An 18,206-nucleotide genomic window follows, 5' to 3' on the forward strand; every position below is an offset into this window, starting at 1 on the left:
TGCAGAAGAAATGGGAGGAAAGTGAGAGGAAAGGAAAACACAGAAAGGCTAAGGTGATATCGGATGCTGAGACCTAGAAAGCTGGGCGAAAGTTCAGCGCTGTTACCTAGGGAGTTACAGGTACGTTGGGAGGCTGTACATAAGCTGTTAACGCCTCAGCCCCAATCAGATCCTTGTGTGACCCACACATCGTACGTGGGGGCCAAAGCGCCTATTAGGAATATGGTCCATGGTTCCTTCATACGCGTCATGTGACCTGAAGAAGGTTATTACTTGTAACAATAAGAGAGTAGACGAAGATAAGGATAATAGTGCTAGTTGTTGATGATGGCTGACGTCACAGGGTCGCTGAGACATCTCCCGAGGTCCGTTCCGCTAACGCGAGACGACGTCCAAACACAAAGCCTTCAACACTCGACAACGGCAGCCAGATCACAGTTGTGAATTTTTAAAATGACCAAGTCGGCATCTTTTGACGTGATAGGTACTTGTTTCGGTTTCTCTGCCCCAATCCAAGCCATTCACTCCCGTCTGGGCCCGAAACTCAAGACCGCCGATGTGGACCCAAAAACGCTCTTCTTTTCCTGGTTCTATGCTGCGCAGCGCGACTTTACATATGTCTCCATGAACGGATCCTACGTGCCAATTGCACAAATCCTGAAATCGACCCTCCGACGCGCGTGTGCCGTAGTAGATCTACCCACCGATGCTGTCACCGATGAAGATCTAGAGGAGATTATGAAGGCATTCAGGAGCATGGGTCCAAGAGAAGACCTCAAGAAATGTTTTGATGGGTTGAGGGAGGCTGGGTGGGAAGTCTATGGTGTGACCAATGGCGGATCAGAGACGTCGCTGAATTACTACCACAGCGCTGGTATTGAGCTCGACGCCGACCATCTACTGAGCTGTGATGCGATCCAAGTGGCAAAGCCTGATGTCCGGGTTTATGAGAACGCCAATCAACATATATCTAGGAGATTGCAAGGAAAAGAGGAAGGGGAGAGGTGGTTCGTTGCAGCGCATGCGTGGGATCTGATTGCAGCGAGGAAGGTGGGGTTCAAGACTGCCTATCTTACATTTGAGGAACACGACCCATGTACCGATGTGTTTGGCGAATTTGATTTGTATGCGCCCAGCATGGATGAGTTGCTGCATAAGCTGAAAGAGCTGAAGTGAAGAGGGCATTAAGAGTCAAACATAAACCAATTGAGCAAAATGATTAGTTGTTATCCAAGATACATTGCTTGGGAAGAAATCTAACCGTGATTTTAGCGATATGCTGTCTCTCTCATTGTAATAGTAATCCACCAAACCTGCCGGCGGTCAAGCTGGACGGCTGCGCACTACCCCTTTTCTGCAAATCGACATGGATAGTGAAGGCTCTCTGTCGAGTGATAGGCATTGGTCCATAGGCCTGAAGTGAGGCAATGTGGCAGCTTGCGGTAGGTACGTATAGCGCCATTTCTTGGGGGTGCTGCTGCCATTAACACTCGATGCAAGCAGCAAGTGTGGTCTAGGGTTTGGCAGCGAATCCCTCCGCATCAAGTATACTTATTGATTTATTCTCGAACCTGCCATCAAACCTAGTACCTATAGTACAGTAGACTGACAGCGCATTCGTGCGTCTATTGAGGGCCCCATTCGGCATCAACTAAGAATGGGGAGCAGGGTTGTCGTCCCTAGAGATTCATCTCTTTGCGATTAAAGCCCCTGTCTACTGCCTGGGGCACTACCGCTCGAATAGTAACGTGACAAGGCAGACTGACGTGCCTTATTACGGCTTCTACTTCAGGTTGCTGCTGGCGATTATAGCACTAGAGGTAGGTCAAGCAGTAGACAGAGGACGCAGATTAGGTTCAGTCGTCTTCATTTTGCTTTTTTAACCATGGTTCGAGTTGCATAGTGGCGGCACCTTGATATCTTTTTCTTCAGTATCGCGTTCGTACGGCAGGTACGCTGCGAGCAAGCAACGACCCGACGCCTCACTCACATTTACACATGTGGTTCACACCAACGCACAGAGGCTTATCGCAATCAACCCCTCTACCTCTGATCAGCCACTTTTGTATTCATCATGCAGCATAACGCCCTATTTTAAGCTAGTTGCTTACATTAAGTCCGAATACAGCATTGCTAATAACAACACTTACAACCTTAACGAAACAAGCTTGATAATTGGGGAGATTCAAGTCTAGATAGTCTTTATAGGCTTTGAGAAATAAGGGAATTTAAAGAGAATACACATCATTTAGTAACTATAAGTAAGTTTAGATATCCAGCGTAATCAACGGCCGCGGCTGGTCTTTACTACTCTTTTACGTCTTCTCTGGTAGGGCCTGGTCGCATCTTGGCACTATAGTTATTGCAAATCGGGAAGCTGTAACAATTATAGAAGACTTGTTAGTGATACCGCAAGAGATTGGCCGTCTAGTGACCTGTGTTTCCGGATAAGCGAGTGATAGGACGTACAGACTAAAACAACAACTTTTCTTAATTTGTAGAGAAAAACGTTCATGGACCCGGCTATGTACCACTATCTCTTTCAATAATCGAGCGGGTACCGTGCCGGGCGGCTAGATGCCCACGCTGCCCTACCAAAACCACAACAAAGATGAGGCTGTGGAGCTCTGTATGCAAGTTGTATCGCGAGATTCTCTAGTTCGTCAATCTAGTAGTGCCAATAATCAAATCTCTCTATTACTACTTAGCTGAGAACTTAATATCGCAGTCGCGTTGTCAGTGTGGTGCTGGAGGAGCTGTAATTCTACCAGCTAGCCGAGCAATACTATTAATACGGATTATTGTTTTTAGTTTAGGTTTCGTATGGCCTTTAAACTTGCTCATTTTGCTTTTGTAGGAAGTTTCAATAGTTTTTCAAAGTAAGAACATGTAGCGTTGCTTCGATGACTGAAGCAAGCCTCAAGGAAGATGTATGTAAGACACACTATGTACACGGTTAGTTATTGGTTTAGAGCAAGTGAGAAAACTGAATATACTTATAAGGTATATAGTGTATGTTGATTGCGTGCCCAACAGTATTAGCAGAGGATCGCTGTGAATGAGGAACTTAGCGGATGTGAGTGAATCGAATGGAGGTTTCATAGTCAGAGGACGTATTGTCTCTAAACATCGACAGTTTTTTTCTTGGTAAATCGGAGTCATCTGGCTTGGTGATTACAGTCTTACTACTCTGAACTTTATCATCAGCTTACGTATGCGGGGATGACTGCGTTCTATAATTAGGAGCATGTTGAATAATGTCTCTCAATTATCTCTGAAAGTCCACAGAAAAAGCTCCTCTACATTGCTGTTGTATGTCTTCTACCATGATGTTGATGTTGAAAAAGACATGTTTTAAAGCAAATCAAGCTGAAAAGAGTGCGAAAGAGAGTAGAGATTATGGAATTTGACAAGGAGACTTGGAAAATAAGTGAACCATACCAAGCTATTGTCTTTATATACAATAACCCCTAACTTGAGCCATCGCCAGCCATCAAATACATCTCCCCATCCTCTTCATATTTACAACTGGGGGGAAACACACCGACGTACTTGGCTCGAACATCAATAGGCTGGATACCGGGTTTATTGGGATCAGGCTTAACGGTGAAATGAAATTTTTTATCTGACAAGGATTTCGAAATTCGTTAAAAGCCGCTGTTTTGATCCCATTGAACACCGGACTTGGTGCAGAGACCTTGCTGCACATTTTTCCAGTCTTTACCGTACCCCGGGGGGAGGTACGCGAGTCCTGGAGTCGGTAGGTATAGGTACAAGTTTTTGGGGCCTGTGAGGAAGCAACTACGCCGCTGATGCAGGCTGCTGCTGCAAGGATACCGGTGAGGAGATGCACTGGTGATATTATTAGTAACTGAATCGAAAAGGAAAGAATGGCCTATTTTTACTTGTTCAAATTGTTTGTCAAGGTATATAGCAATGGCGAGTATAGTGTCTTGAGAGATACAGAGGCGAAGTGGTGTTGAAGTGTGAAGAATATGACAGGGGAATAAGATAGTTTAAATATTCTTCCAACGGTCGATGATGGCAAGACTGGAAAGTCACAGGAGACCACTAGCTTCAGATGTAAAGTTCGATCGTTGAGGTGGACTTCTGATCTCACAATAGACTGAAATTTAATCTATATACAGGCACATCGTGGCTTCTCCCTCCACCACATCTCTCAACATTCACATCAACCCAATCCTCTCTTTCAAGGTACTCCAGAAGCCCATAAGGCATCTAGATGCGATGATGATATTCCATCCCATAACTTTCTCAATTAGTATCATAATTAAGCGTCCCTGAGGTTTTCTTTGTGACTAAGTCGTATTGCCATTATTCTGCGTGAAAATCGAACCCACATATTGTTTTCTCGCATGCAGATTTGGCCGGAAATTTACACTTAGCTTTTGTGGTACAGCAAGAATCGAAGATCGTAATCCGAACGGCATGATAGGCTTCTTAGCTACTATGTGATTATGACTAGATTGCACTCGCCATAGCACGCAAAAGCTCTTTTCTTGGTTGCGATACTCTTCTGTACATCAATGCGATTCAGCAGCTCTGTTCAGCCTCTCGTGATTGAACCGCCATCATCTGGGGACTTTCGCTGAGTTATTTGCGGTCATATGGGAAGTAATCCCGTGTTCGAACTTGAGTAATCAAAACATCAGCTCTAGTATCTGGAGTAAGTACCGCTGACTCAGGCACGGAACAGCGGTAAGTATACTCCGTCATTGTGGCTTTTAATGTAAGCCTCGAGAACTAATATAGAATAGTCACGGGCTGGCTACGGGGAAATGGTCTAGCCTCCCGACTTTGGCTAGGACGTTCGATGGAACTTGAATTTTCTACCTAGAGAAGCAAGTACGGTAGATTCAACTGCGTAACAGTACGTCTACACATACTGAGGGCGCAAGAACTTGAACATGTTATGCACTGGCGATGATATGGTTTGTCGATCGACCGACACCATGGTCTTACATCAATCTCGATAAGCTTCAGTAGATCGGATAGAAGAAGCACAGTCTGTAAGCATGTTGTTTTCCGTAGCAAATAGCATAGCATTACAAACTGGCAAGCATTCCAATAAAGTTTTCTCGTTCATAACCTCCACGAAGCAAAGAACAGTGCCAAAAATAGCAACTGTTGATTTGACTGAGCATATGAAAATGTGGCGTATTCGATGAAATCGGCCAATTCCGCTATGACGACTCTAATCCAAAGTTCTTCCTGTACCAAGGCCATATCCACCATCATCTATCGTCATTCTTCCCCAATCAAGCAATTTCCGCCCTCTCGCCGCGCTGGGTATCGAACACAGTGCCAACTTTATTTTTGCTTTTGCTGAGAATCTAGGCCCTTGGGGTTGCCAAGTTTTTCTCTGTTTCCTTTTTTTTCGAGTTACACGCGAACGTACATAAGCGAGTAAAGCGGGTAATTCGGGTACGAAAAATTGCAATTTTGCGGGTAGTAGCGTCATGGCAGAAGGAAGTGACTAGTGGCTTGGTAGCCATAATGACGACAGTGGTAATGGAGCAGAATCAACATCGCAATGCTTCAATCTTCCAAATAGTCTTTTTACTACCTTGTATTCTCGCAAATGCGAAACTATCTTCCATCCTTGTATAGGTTTCTGAGACATGATTGAACATAAAAATTATATAAAATATCTGAATGTCGTATCTCGAGTAACATCACTTACTACGTGGATGGAGCTCTTAAGACGACTTCTTTTTCTAATAACCCAAGAAATATGGTGTGAAGAAAATATACATATCTGAAAACACCATCTTAAGAACAACCATGAGATCCACCATCTAGTATAGCAGCATGCTGTTTGTTCAACTGCCGATATGCATAACCAAACTGTACGCTCGATGTATAAATTTAGAAAATCTTACTAGAACATTGAATTTGCGATATGCGAAAGCTTGCGCATTGTATACTACGGCACTAGGAGATGGCAATGCACAACTCGTTTGTTTGTTTCAATGTCCAGTCTTATTTTTATCATCGCGGTGATGTTTGTGGTGGTACGTACACTCAGGCAGGTTGGCTTGGCCCCCCGCAATCATCTCCATACACAGGTGTCTACATGGTACACATTCTCCACAGTAAAGCTTGTCACTTACTGTAAATATAACAGATTCGCCGGCTAATAAACCGACCAGATATGTTAATTTATGCGACTTTACCAAGAGTTCTCTCAGGGCATGAAACAGATGATTTCTAAGCCCGATCTAGCCTTGTATTTTTGGGCAGGGCAAAGCAGCGTTGGCGTGGGCCCAGCGACACTGAGCATGACATCACCAACATCTCTCCACTATCTTAAACCTATCTCATTTGTGTTCTCTCTCTACAGGATTTCGAGATCAGAGGAAAATACTATGCAATTTTGTCTCCGTATGCAAACTGCAAGGGGGCACCAACGGGTTAGGTTGCCGCGCCAGTCAGCATTTGCTACGAACAAACCCGCCGACCAACACACATCATTACTGAGTGCGCTCAGTTGCGAATTTACTTGACACGATTGCTTCCGCCGTGCCACACATATAAGGCTGCTACTAAACCTGAACACAGAGTTAACTAATTTGTTTCAAGATACGCGATGGGATCTCTCTTCTACTGTGTAGGTGGCATTGTCGAAGCAAGCTTCTTCATTTGGACATTCATGCGGCGACCCACTCCAAGACCGCCCAGATCGCACACCTCCCGCTCAGCCAACACGGCAGTACACCTTTCAAGACAAGCTCGACGGAAGACTGCCGAATTTTAGGGAGGTGCTGAGGCGAGCAGACACTGGTATTTTGCACCAACTACGATGCACGGCCCGAAGCCATCAGCACTTGGTCAGATATTCTCAATAGGCCCGTTTGTATCTCACCAAGTCGCGTTGCGATTTTAATGGCGATTCCACACAGGAGACATATTACACTATGCTCAAAAAAGTGGCGAATGTACAGATGCACAAGTAGTTGGATGTCAGGCGCAATATGGTGGATGTGGTGTAGCATGCACAGACACGAATCCTGCAGCCCTTTGCATGAAGGGCGGAGATAAAGTCTTTTTGGTAAAGGCAGCAGATACAGCAAGGCCCTAATTATCCCGTGACGAGCGGGCCGCCTTTTTGTTTCTCACCAATACTCATGCGACGTTGATGGCGTTTCAAGGAGTGCAGGACCGAAAAACAAACGCAAGAGGCCAATGGGATGACCCTGGTGCCTCGTTTGCCAGGAACATTACGACTGACTCTCTCACGGGTACAGGGGCAGTTTGGTGCTTAGCAGCCAGCAAGTAAGGCCTAGCCTTGCCACAAGGAGATGGCGTAGTTTCAGAAGATGCTGCGACAGCTTCGCCCTTCCTATACGCCGCTTTGCAGCGCGGCTGTTGGTATCTTCTGCGACCACAAGGCCACGGCTGGACAAGAGCCGCGAAACCAAAACAAATAGCATACAGCAAGAGACGTGTGAGACTGCGGATAATTTGCATTGTCTTGAGGCAGATGTGCGGCGACCAAGGACGTAAACTCTAATGGCGGATATTCGAAGCCCCGCGCCCCCCTGGCGTTGAAGCGTGGCGTGGAGAGAGACCATGCAACAACCCCCTGGGTGAGATGGAATTGCGCGGCGGACGCGGTAGGTGCTTGATCGGCATAAACACATATGCCCCCCCTTGGTTGCTTTACTGTTCAAACAACGTTCTCCAACAACGGCTTGATTTTGATTCTTCCAACGGCCGATTAAGCCCCGGTTTCAATTGTATACATACATATATTCAGACAGTCTTTCCTTTCAGGCACAAACACACACACACACACACGTACACACACTTGCAACAACAAACCATCAGACTTTCTTTTACTTCCATCGCCATGTCTTCCTACCCTCAACTCTCGCCCAGCGGTCTTCCCAGCTCTCCACGAGCCAACCGTCAGATGGAACTCTTGTCTCCACTCGACACATCGTTTCCTTCGTCAGTGTCGCAGACATCGTCGCCATACTCGAGCACATCGGAGAAGCAAACACTAAAGAGTGTCGACATCTTCGCCGACGCCACGATTCCTCTAAGTCCAATCTCAACCACCAGTTCGATGAGCAAGGAGAACCCCTACGCGGGTCTTGAGCCCCGAAAGCGCAGCGGTCTCGCACGACTCTTTTCCTGCCTTGGCCGCGAAGAGCGCGCAAGGCGACGTATGAACCGGAGTCTGGAGTTTGAGAAGGTTGGCGACAAGTGCCATTGGACCGAGTACTAGACAGAGAAGGACAACCGACCCCAACGGTTCTTCATGGTCAGCGGCCGTATTTTTGAAACAACGACGACACGGCGAAATTGCAATTCACCGAGCTACACAAAACGACTGTGGCAGCCAGGATGCGCATCCTATCCAAGCGACCACCGCGCTAGAGGCCAAGCAAACGTCGGATGCGAGTTTCCATTTGCCCACACTCACCCAACACGTACCGTGCAGCTGAGCTGTACACTTGATACCGTCACTGCGGCGTTTTCCTTTGTTCATACCTGTATAAACCTTTAACCCAGACCGGAGTTTGCCTGTTCCGGGTTTCGTTAGTTTGAGCTTCTTTTTTTGTATATCTGCTTAACACGCATGACGTGTCTTGTCCAGCGTTGGTGTTGGAAGGAAAAACCTTTTGATTTGTACATATACCTTTTTTAGCATGGGAGGTAGGAAGTTTGTCTGCGCTAGGTTGTCGCAACCACTTGGTGGTGGTAGTGCGACAAGAGCGGCAAGAGATGGAGCATTGAGAGAAAATGGATAAGATTTATCCCGTCTACTATGATTCATTTGTTCCCAATGCTGTTACTGACCATGCATGCGAGATATCGTACTACGTGCATAGTCTTCTGGTCGAAGACATAAATGAGTATGTAATCACGTGACAATTCTGTGAGCGTTTTCTTGTGGAGACATCTCATGGTTCGGGGGGTTCCAGATCACGTGCAGGCCTGACGCGAACAGAAGGTGAGCGTGGCCGTGCACAGCCTTATGTCGAGGGGACGCTCTCTTTCCCGTATACACGTAGTAGATACGTCGTACGAACATAGAGTATATACATACTATGTAAGCTCGGTCAAAAGTCCATGATCCTCGGCTCCTCCGGCACTGCCGGTGTGCTTTGTCCGTGCGAATGTCTCGTCGTGGGGGAAGTCCAAGGTCGAATGTGTACATACACCGGACGGATGGCTGGCTGCCCACCACGCTGACCAAATAATGGCATATAGGCTGACGGTCTTGGACACGTGCAGTCCAGCCACAAGCACTTGTCGGCTACAGGAAAAATCACAGGACAGTCGGTCCAACGGGCGTCAGATGTCAAGTGTGGCTCCCTACGTCACGCTGTGGTTGCCGGGCAGGCTTAGCCTGTTTGGACTCAACCTCGGCCCAACCCCCAGGCGCTCTCTTCACAGCAGCGACCCTAGTAAAGTCAGCCAGCGCGTGTTCTTTTCGCCTCGGATCTGCTGGAGCTAGGACTCGGTCTCACCCTGCCGTCATTTTATCTTTCGTCTACCCCTACTTCTCTCTACTCTTTTTTTGTGATGTTCAGCAGAGCTGCCCGCGCGCGAGTACCCTCCTCGATACTTCGCAAACCAATATTCAACCAGCAAGCATTTGCCAAGCCCAGGGTATGTTGATGAGCAGAAATTCACCTTTGGTGGGGGAGACGAGAGAAGAAGAAGAAGAGGAAGAAGAGAGAGAGAGAGTGTGTGTGTGTGCTGATGTCGGCATATGTAGATTATCGCAATGGCTCCAGCAAGGAAACAGTCGAGTCTGCCAGCTGGTAAGTAACCCTTGTATGTTTGTGTGTGCGAGTATTACTTTCACATGTTTCCCCCCTTCATAAATTATCCCAGCCTGACGAATTCATCTGCGCAGGCTACAAGGAAGACCACACCAAGGGCGCCATGTTGCGCTTCGAGGACTCTCTCCCCCGCCTTCCCGTCCCCACGCTAGAAGAGACCGCCAAGCGGTACCTCAAGTCTGTTCACCCGCTTCTTTCTGCGAGCGAATACAATGCGACCACAAAGGCTGTCAATGAATTCGTAGCCCCCGGTGGGCCAGGAGAGAAGCTACAAGAGCGCCTGATCGCACGGCGCGAGGACCCAAAGCACAAGAACTGGATTTACGAGTGGTGGAATGAGGCCGCTTACATGGCCTACCGTGACCCGGTTGTCCCATATGTCAGCTACTTTTACTCACACCGCGACGATAAGTCGAGGAGAAACCCGACCAAGCGCGCTGCTGCCATGACTACCGCCGTGCTGGAATTCAAGAAGATGGTCGACGAGGGCACTCTGGAGCCCGAGTACATGAAGAAGCTTCCCATCGCCATGAGCTCCTACGAGCACATGTTCAACTGCTGCCGTGTGCCAAAGAAGCCCGCCGACACGACTGTCAAATTCCCATACCAGGAACACAAGCACATCATTGTCATTAGGAAAAACCAGTTCTGGAAGCTTGCACACGAGGTCAACGGCAAGCAGCTAAACACTGCTGAGTTCCAAAAACAGTTCGAGTACATCTACTCAAAGGCCGAGAAATCGCCCGCAGTTGGTGCCCTCACATCGCAGAACCGCGATGTATGGTCAGACGTCTACCCTAAGCTCAAGGCCCATTCGCCTGTCAATGCTGCTACTCTGCAAGACATTGAATCTGCTTCATTCGTTGTCTGCCTTGATGATGCTTCTCCGGTCACTCTCGAAGAGCGCGCACACCAGTACTGGCACGGCGACGGCGCCAACCGCTGGTTCGACAAGCCTCTCCAATTCATCATCAACGAGAACGGTACCTCTGGCTTCATGGGCGAGCACTCGATGATGGACGGAACCCCCACCCACCGCCTCAACGACTACGCAAACCAGCAAATCTTCTCAAACGCCCTTCCCTTTGATGACCCCAACATCCGCTCCGACCTCCCCAGCCCCAAGCCTCTGCGCTTCGAGCTCAGCAGGGAGCTCCAGCAAGACATCGAAGATGCACAGTCCCACTTCTCGCGCCAGATTGGCGCACACGAGTTGAGGGTGCAGGCCTACCAAGGCTACGGCAAGGGCCTCATCAAGAAGTTCAAGTGCAGCCCAGACGCCTACGTCCAGATGATCATCCAACTTGCATACCACAAGTTCTACGGCAAGAACCGTCCCACATACGAGTCGGCGGCAACCCGCCGCTTCCAGCAAGGTCGCACCGAGACGTGCCGCTCCGTCTCCGACGAGAGCGTCGCCTTCTGCAACGCCATGGCCGACGCCAACGCCACGCCCGAAGAGTGTCAGCAGAAGCTGCGCGCAGCCATCGATGCCCACGTCAAGTACATTTCGGATGCCAGCGACGGACGGGGTGTCGACCGCCACCTGTTTGGCCTCAAGAAGTGCCTCAAGGAGGGCGAGGAGCTACCCGCTCTGTACAAGGACCCTGCGTTCACTTACAGCTCCACGTGGTACATTTCCAGCTCGCAGCTGTCGAGCGAGTACTTCAACGGCTACGGATGGAGCCAGGTTATCGACGATGGATGGGGTCTTGCGTACATGATTAACGAGAACTCGATTCAGTTCAACGTTTGCTCAAAGGGGCTTGGTTCGGTAAGTTTTCTTCTTTCTCTTCTTCCCTCTTTTCCTCTTATGGTTCCTTCCCCAACCCGAAAATACATGTTTCTTGAGTTTTAGTAAGAAGATTGACTAATGTATGTCACTTTTTTTTTAGGACAAGATGAGCTTTTATCTCAACGAGGCAGCGGGCGACATGAGGGATATCATGATGCCCACGCTTGAGAAGGCAAAGGCAAAGTTGTAGACAGACGGCACATTAGAGATGCTTCTTGGGATCATTACATGTAGACCACTTGTATAGATGGCAATTGCCTTATCTTTCTATCAAACAGAAAAAAACTGATCTTTGTCCTTGTTCGCTTCTTCCTTTTTTTCTGTTCCCAAATTTCAACATGTGTATGTTGGTAAGATCGATGTAATTTTTTTAATCATGTTGTTGCATCTTTTCACACAGGCCCATTGGATCACTACGGTCACCATAATGCACCAGGCAGTCAAAACAATCAAGAGGAGATTTTTTTAGCATGTTGGGATACAGATTAAAATCTACAAAATCCCAATCCGCTCAAATAGCTCGTCCAAAAGCTCATGTCATTACTAGTATACATTCATTGTCCGCGTCTCAAATCCCCAATCTATGGGTTCTGCTTGACCCAGTCAACACCCTTCTTGATGTTCTTGGCGAGGTCAGTGACGCAAGCATCGAGGAGCTTCTGTTCGTAGTCGGTGATCTTGCCAACAGGGTGGATCTTCTCAACACCGTTGGGGCCGAGCTCGACGTTGGAGGCGAAGTAGTCGCAGCCCTGCTCCTTGAACAGAGGCGAGTCAACAAATGTGGGCTCGATGACATTCTTCTGACCCTGAGCAGCCTTGAGCAGCGACTCGGCAAAACGGGCACCAGCCATGGCCATGGAGAGAGTGGCAGAGCCAGCACCGTCCTTGGCCTGGACGACCTCGTCACCACCGAACTGAACGCGCCTGACGTAGTCGTCGAGCTTCTGGCCCTCGAGGTTGTAGCCGGACTGCGACAGGAGGGGAACAATGGTAGCACCAGAGTGGCCTCCAACGACGGTGATGTTCTCGGTAGCGGGGTCGGTGTTCTTCAGCTGGGAGATGAAACGCGAGGCACGGACAACGTCGAGGGTGGTGACACCAAAGAGGCGCTTAGGGTTGTAGACGCCCTTGGCCTTGAAGACTTCGGCAGTGATGGGGACAGTGGAGTTGACCTGTAAAAAAATGAGCATGGTGTTTGGATACCAAATTATCCGACTCTACGTACGGGGTTGGAGATGATGAGGATGTTGGCATCGGGAGCGTGGTCAGCGGCAGCCTTAGCGAGGTCACGGACAATGGAGGCGTTGGTGTTGAACAAGTCTGTGTCGCTGTTAGCTGTGCCACGGGCGTCTGTTGCTTTCAATGCTTACCATCACGGGTCATGCCGGGCTTGCGGGGAACACCAGCGGGGATGAGAACAATCTCAGCGCCCTTGAGGGCGTCGGCGAGACCGGAGGGGGTGGCATCGTGGCCAGTGACCTTTTTAACACATCAGCTCATTGTTCGTACCAGGGGCCAGAATGTATCTGTCGTACCTCGCTCTTGGTGTTGATGTGGCCAATGTCGGCAGCGACACCTGTGCAGCATTATTTAGCAAGCGCCCAATGCTCAATGGATTGGCAAAGGCAGTTGAAGCATACCGGGAGCAAGGCGGATATCGTAGAGGGCGAGCTTGCTAACCCTGGGGTTGAGCTTCAGCAGCAGCGACAATGGCTGGCCAATGCCACCAGCGGCACCGAGAACGGTAACCTTTGAGTTCTGCAACAGTCTCAGTTAGCATTGCAGTGAAAAGAAGTGCCAATTGCGCGCGGCGAGGGCATCGTGAGCGCCCCACTATGAAAAGCAGTCGCAGCCAAGTCCGGGAATAATCGTACCTGGCGGGCCGAGGCGGAGAAGCAGCGGCGCTGGGCCTGGAAGAATGCTTGCCTAGCAGCGAACATGATGAATGTAATGGGCGATGGTAGAGATTGGAGACTGGGTTGGACAGAGCGAGGGAAAGAAAGAGGATTGGCGGAGGTGTAGGAAGCTGCGGGAGGTTTTGCGAAACTTGGACGTCAGTGCTTCTTCGGTTGGTCGTCGGAGCTACGGCTGACATGCGCCTGCGCCTGCGCCTTCACCTGCACCCCTCCTCTCCCGCCTACCTCGGACCATTGCCTTTTACCGGCATCCTGCACTCGCCTGCGATCAGACGGTACGCATTTATCAGATGGATTTTAGTATGTATGTACTATTATGCTGACCTAATTCCCACAACAGTTGGGTAGCGCAGCTGGACCTGCCATAACGCTTGTCGCCCCATTGCTTGATTGCGTCATGCGCACAGACGATTTTTGTCACATCTGCTGAGAAAAAAAGGTACACAGTATACGCCAATCAAGTACAGCGTATGCAGTGATTCATCTGTCTCCTACATACTCTAAGAGAGCAGGATTCACTCCAACATGTGTCATTCCAACACAAGCTCCAGTGGAGCATATCGCGACAATTCAGACGTGTCTCCTCAGAGAGGATCTGTATGTCTCACCCAATGGACAGGACCATTCAAGCTACTTGACCTCCCTCGGGAACTTCGGGACAAAATATACTACCAATATCTATATTGTCCGGGCTATATTTACTACACAGCTCATGCCGACAAGACCTTTTGGGAAAGCCGAACCAAAAGCGATGATTTCCCAAATTTGTTTACAGTGTCCAAACAAGTTCACCATGAGGCATTCAAGGTGTTCTGCGAAGCCAATACCGTTGCGCTAGCCGTACACTATAATGCTCGGGAAGGCTACAGCAAGCCCCTTACTGGGCTCCTTCGTCTGTTCCCCGATCGAGCCGCGGCGAGTCTGACTAGAGTAAGCAACACATATCGCGACGTTGTTCCGCGGCCATTGGGACAATGGGGTTATGCACCCAGTCACGACAGTATCGCCCAGGGCGGTGACGGAACCGGCAGGTATCAAAAGCACAACTCAGCTGGGGAGACGTTTGTAGAGATCTTGAGAGACGCGCATATCCTGAGGCAGTTCTTCCCGAAGCTGACTGTTTTTGAGGCAGACTGGTATCCGGAGCCGCCGTTCTATGAGTATCCGGAGCAGTTGGGCCAAGTGCGTAAGATTGCACGTTTGTGGAAGGAAGGCGCAGAAGAGGGAAAAATAACAGAGATATGGTTCGACACGATGCAAGGGTGGCTGCAAGGGAAAAATGTGATACCATTGAGTTGTGTCAGGTTTTCTCTCAATGGTTTTGCTGCAGATGGCTTTGAGGATGACTTGGACGTGTTGTTCAATGAAGCATATGTAACACTAGTGAAGGAGCAGACGACTGGAGATGATATCGAGGACAGCGGGAGAGCGTGGCTGGAGGCGATGGACAAGGAGAAGACGACTAGGAAGAAGAAGAAGAAGGGCAGGAAGACACGAGAAGAGAGCGCATAGGTTGATATGTGGGGCTGGCCGACGACGAGCTAGTATTCTAGTTGTTCCCATTATACTAGAGGTAGCTGGGTAGTTGGGTATTTGGCCAATTGTAGTTCCTGTCACATACACAGCTCCATGGCTCTGCACCCCGCGGTGATAACCCAAGCTCTTATCCTCAACATGACGCCGCAACCAATGCAGGGACTTGTCGATCCGGCCCTGGCCGTGATAACCCTGGCCCTGACCCTTATTCCGACCTCGACCCTTCTGATAGAACCATAATTCACATTTCACATGCCTGACACGGCCAGATGGCTTGTCGGCCAAGGCGCCTCAACGGGGTCGGTACATAGTGCTATGGCGGGGTTCACGTGACCTGGACACCAGGGATGGGGATGCAACGTCGAAGCGGTGCGTGAGCGAATGGCATGGGCCGTCATGGAAAAACATGCTCATATGCATCACTCCTCGATCCGACTTCACCTTGACAAGATGACAGGTGGCGCGCAGGTACGCTACTGTAGGCTGGGGGGCTTCCGGTGAGTATAGCAGTGGGGCGATTAATAGCTAGGAGTGTACCATGTATGTACACATGTATGTACATGTGTGTGTATGGATAGATGAAGTTTGTAGCGGTAACGACTACATGTGCCTTGTGCCGAAAAGATGCGAGTGCAGGGGTGGTAGTCTACTTGGCATGGTGTCTTGTGCAGGTGAGGCCAAAAGGACCAAGGACCAGAGGATGGAGTGGTATCAACTCGTATTTGACTCCAGTAGCACTCGTCACTCGAAACCTAGGCTTGCTCGAGAGTCCGAACAATGTCCTCGGTCGCCCGAGCAGAGTTCGAGTAAACGCCGTGGCTCATCGCAGCGGCTGGTTTCCCGTCGGACAGGGCCAAAAGGGGAGGTCGGGAAAGATGGGTGGACTACGGGGGGATGCCGCCCAGTCACGCCTGGAACGACATCACAGTGCAGCTGTAGGCCCTGCCCTGTTCCCCCTTCTCCGCACCGCTGCACCATTCACCCTGACGGATCCGCCCGGCACCCGTAGTCCTCCAGCTCACTGCAAAAAGGCCCACTTGCCAACCGTGCAACTTTTCCACCGCCAGCATAAAGCCGTGCTCGTGCTCCCCGACTCTCCTAGAAAGAAGGCCGCGAGTCAAATTTCCACCCTTGGCCCCTGCACGTCTAGAGGGCAGAGTACGCAATTTTCTCCTTGGATTCCGAAATCCTGACACACAATTCAATCCTTTTTTTTTCTTTACCGCTTGGTTTAATTCAACAGACCTCAGTACTTGCGCTAAGTATATATGCTCTTGGACTACCTGGCCCCAAGTCTTCCCAAGCGACAAATTTTGCATAGCGACATATTCCTGTTCCTGTCCTTGACTACACTACCCTTATATACACCCACCCATACATACCATAGCGACACTTCCTGAGCGACATTCTTGCCCACCAGCATCTCACCCATTATCCTTTGCGACCCCAGCGCAACGACATCGACTCATTCCTTGCGACAAATAGAGTCTTGGACCCCAATACCTTGATACCCAGCAACACCCATCCGCCGCCATGTCGTGCTCACAGCCCTTTCGATTCCTGGATCTGCCCGGCGAAATCCGTAACAGCATCTACGACTTGCTGCTCTGCTCGTGGGATGATGAAGTCGAGTATGACCCAAGCATGATTAGCAGCAGCCTGAGCAGGCGCGTCCCAAGCAGCCCCTCCACTGGCCTCCTTCGCGCCAACCGCCAAATCCATGCCGAGGCCTCTGACTACATGATCAGACGCAACCAGTTTGTGCGCGTCACCTGCCGCGGTCTGGATGTGCGGAACCTCTTCCTTAGCGAAGGCATTCCCGTCATCACGACCAAGGCACGCAGCATCAGCCTGTTTAACGGCCACGTCATGCACGTGACGCTGTCCAAGCCTGCCTTTGTGCCCTCGGCCTTCCAATTTTCCGAATATGAGATCATGTTGCTCCGGTCCGATTTGCCCCAGTTTTGCCAGCAGCTCGACATTGAGAGCGTCATGTCTGATGCCAACCCAACGACAAGCGAGCATGCGTCCATCCAGGCGTGCATCCGACTCGACTATGCCCAAACCCGTTTCTTTGCCCCCAATGCACAGGAGCGCCTTTTGCAGCCTCTTGCATCGTCTCTGCGTGGCGTGCCAAACCTCAAGATTGTCGGTCCTGTCCATGATGCCGTGGCCGAAGCAGTCAAGGGCGAGGTGGCAAGGCCCCGCTGGACCGAGCCCATGGCGACGATTGAAGAGATTGATACTGGTGTGGACGTGGGCAAGCGCCAGTGGCAACAAAACAACTTTTACTCTGCCTCGCAGTCATGGGCATATGCGATGCGCACGCTGGAGCGCATGCGCCACAGCTCGTCATGGCAAGGTCTTCAAAAGGCAGGCGGAGAAGGGTTTGTAAATAAGATTGCTGATCTTTACTTCACCCTGAACCTATTGCACGCACAGTTTCTGCAAGTGGACATGGCCAACAACGAGTCCCAAGGCAGTGTGGTGCAGCGCAACGGACGCATTGCGATTCAGCATCTGCGCAAGTGCGAGACGACGAGTGCGCGGTTTGCACAGCACGCAGGCGCTACATGGAGACCGAGTAATGCACAGGCGGCCAAGATGCTGTTTCGCCAGGCAAGGTGCCTGAGGCTGATGAGTGACACGGTTAGCGGTGTCAAGGCTGTTGCTCTGATTGAACAAGCTGCAGCGCTGGCTCCTACAGACATGGCTATTCGCGACGAAAAGGAGGCCGTGTTGAAGTGGGAGGCCGAGGTGGAACAAGGCCGCCGGCTGCTAGCTGAACAAGCGGAAGCCCAAGCCCAAGCCGAGCAGAACCACACGTCATCCATCTGGCATACCATCATGGGCGCTGTGGTGGAGGTGTCCTCTTGAAGAGGACCATTATGTTAACAAGAAAGGACAGAAGTCGAGTTGTTTTGTAAGCGTTTGTAGCGTTGATACCCATATGTTTAAATAGATTGTTCAGATGAATAAGACACGCTAAAGTAAAATGTACAGGCTTTCTAATGCCGATTTATCATTTGCATATTCTATTCTATCCTATCCTTCCCCTGTAGTGGTCGTGTACATGCTGTACACAAGGAGGTATAACGTACTAGCTGCTATAGACCACGTGACTTGATATGCGAAGTC

The 18,206-nt window shown here is 49.8% G+C and overlaps 7 protein-coding genes across 7 annotated transcripts; 6 read left to right on the top strand and 1 right to left on the bottom strand.

The window, feature by feature from the left end:
- Window positions 1-294: 294 nt before the first annotated feature.
- Window positions 295-1,235, top strand: COCSADRAFT_38225 (uncharacterized protein). Its single transcript, XM_007703378.1, has one exon. The coding sequence runs from the start codon at window positions 454-456 to the stop codon at window positions 1,174-1,176; it is 723 nt and encodes a 240-aa protein (XP_007701568.1). The 5' UTR covers window positions 295-453; the 3' UTR covers window positions 1,177-1,235.
- Window positions 1,236-7,873: 6,638 nt separating this feature from the next.
- COCSADRAFT_161876 (uncharacterized protein) lies at window positions 7,874-8,254 on the top strand (the record flags this gene model as incomplete). The annotated part of the gene is made up of 1 exon (XM_007703490.1): window positions 7,874-8,254. The coding sequence occupies one exon, from the start codon at window positions 7,874-7,876 to the stop codon at window positions 8,252-8,254; it is 381 nt and encodes a 126-aa protein (XP_007701680.1).
- A 1,171-nt stretch (window positions 8,255-9,425) lies between these two features.
- On the top strand, window positions 9,426-11,918 carry COCSADRAFT_38227 (uncharacterized protein). The gene is made up of 4 exons (XM_007703379.1): window positions 9,426-9,645; window positions 9,755-9,800; window positions 9,896-11,595; window positions 11,717-11,918. The coding sequence occupies exons 2-4, from the start codon at window positions 9,764-9,766 to the stop codon at window positions 11,804-11,806; spliced, it is 1,827 nt and encodes a 608-aa protein (XP_007701569.1). The 5' UTR covers window positions 9,426-9,645; window positions 9,755-9,763; the 3' UTR covers window positions 11,807-11,918.
- On the bottom strand, window positions 11,909-13,651 carry COCSADRAFT_38228 (uncharacterized protein). The gene is made up of 6 exons (XM_007703380.1): window positions 13,491-13,651; window positions 13,257-13,374; window positions 13,152-13,192; window positions 12,987-13,095; window positions 12,842-12,936; window positions 11,909-12,788 (listed from the first exon to the last, which is right to left on the bottom strand). The coding sequence occupies exons 1-6, from the start codon at window positions 13,554-13,556 to the stop codon at window positions 12,198-12,200; spliced, it is 1,020 nt and encodes a 339-aa protein (XP_007701570.1). The 5' UTR covers window positions 13,557-13,651; the 3' UTR covers window positions 11,909-12,197.
- A 20-nt stretch (window positions 13,652-13,671) lies between these two features.
- Window positions 13,672-15,216, top strand: COCSADRAFT_182609 (uncharacterized protein). The gene is made up of 2 exons (XM_007703491.1): window positions 13,672-13,807; window positions 13,873-15,216. The coding sequence occupies exon 2, from the start codon at window positions 14,058-14,060 to the stop codon at window positions 15,042-15,044; it is 987 nt and encodes a 328-aa protein (XP_007701681.1). The 5' UTR covers window positions 13,672-13,807; window positions 13,873-14,057; the 3' UTR covers window positions 15,045-15,216.
- Window positions 15,217-15,449: 233 nt separating this feature from the next.
- On the top strand, window positions 15,450-16,494 carry COCSADRAFT_342474 (uncharacterized protein; the record flags this gene model as incomplete). Its single annotated transcript, XM_007703492.1, has 2 exons — window positions 15,450-15,536; window positions 15,647-16,494. The coding sequence occupies 2 exons, from the start codon at window positions 15,450-15,452 to the stop codon at window positions 16,259-16,261; spliced, it is 702 nt and encodes a 233-aa protein (XP_007701682.1). The 3' UTR covers window positions 16,262-16,494.
- On the top strand, window positions 16,495-18,168 carry COCSADRAFT_219006 (uncharacterized protein). Its single transcript, XM_007703493.1, has one exon. It carries the CDS (start codon window positions 16,602-16,604, stop codon window positions 17,943-17,945), a length of 1,344 nt encoding a protein of 447 aa, XP_007701683.1. The 5' UTR covers window positions 16,495-16,601; the 3' UTR covers window positions 17,946-18,168.
- Window positions 18,169-18,206: the final 38 nt, after the last annotated feature.

The sequence above is a fragment of the Bipolaris sorokiniana genome, assembly GCF_000338995.1.
Source record: "Bipolaris sorokiniana ND90Pr unplaced genomic scaffold COCSAscaffold_10, whole genome shotgun sequence".
NCBI classification, from domain to species: domain Eukaryota; kingdom Fungi; phylum Ascomycota; class Dothideomycetes; order Pleosporales; family Pleosporaceae; genus Bipolaris; species Bipolaris sorokiniana.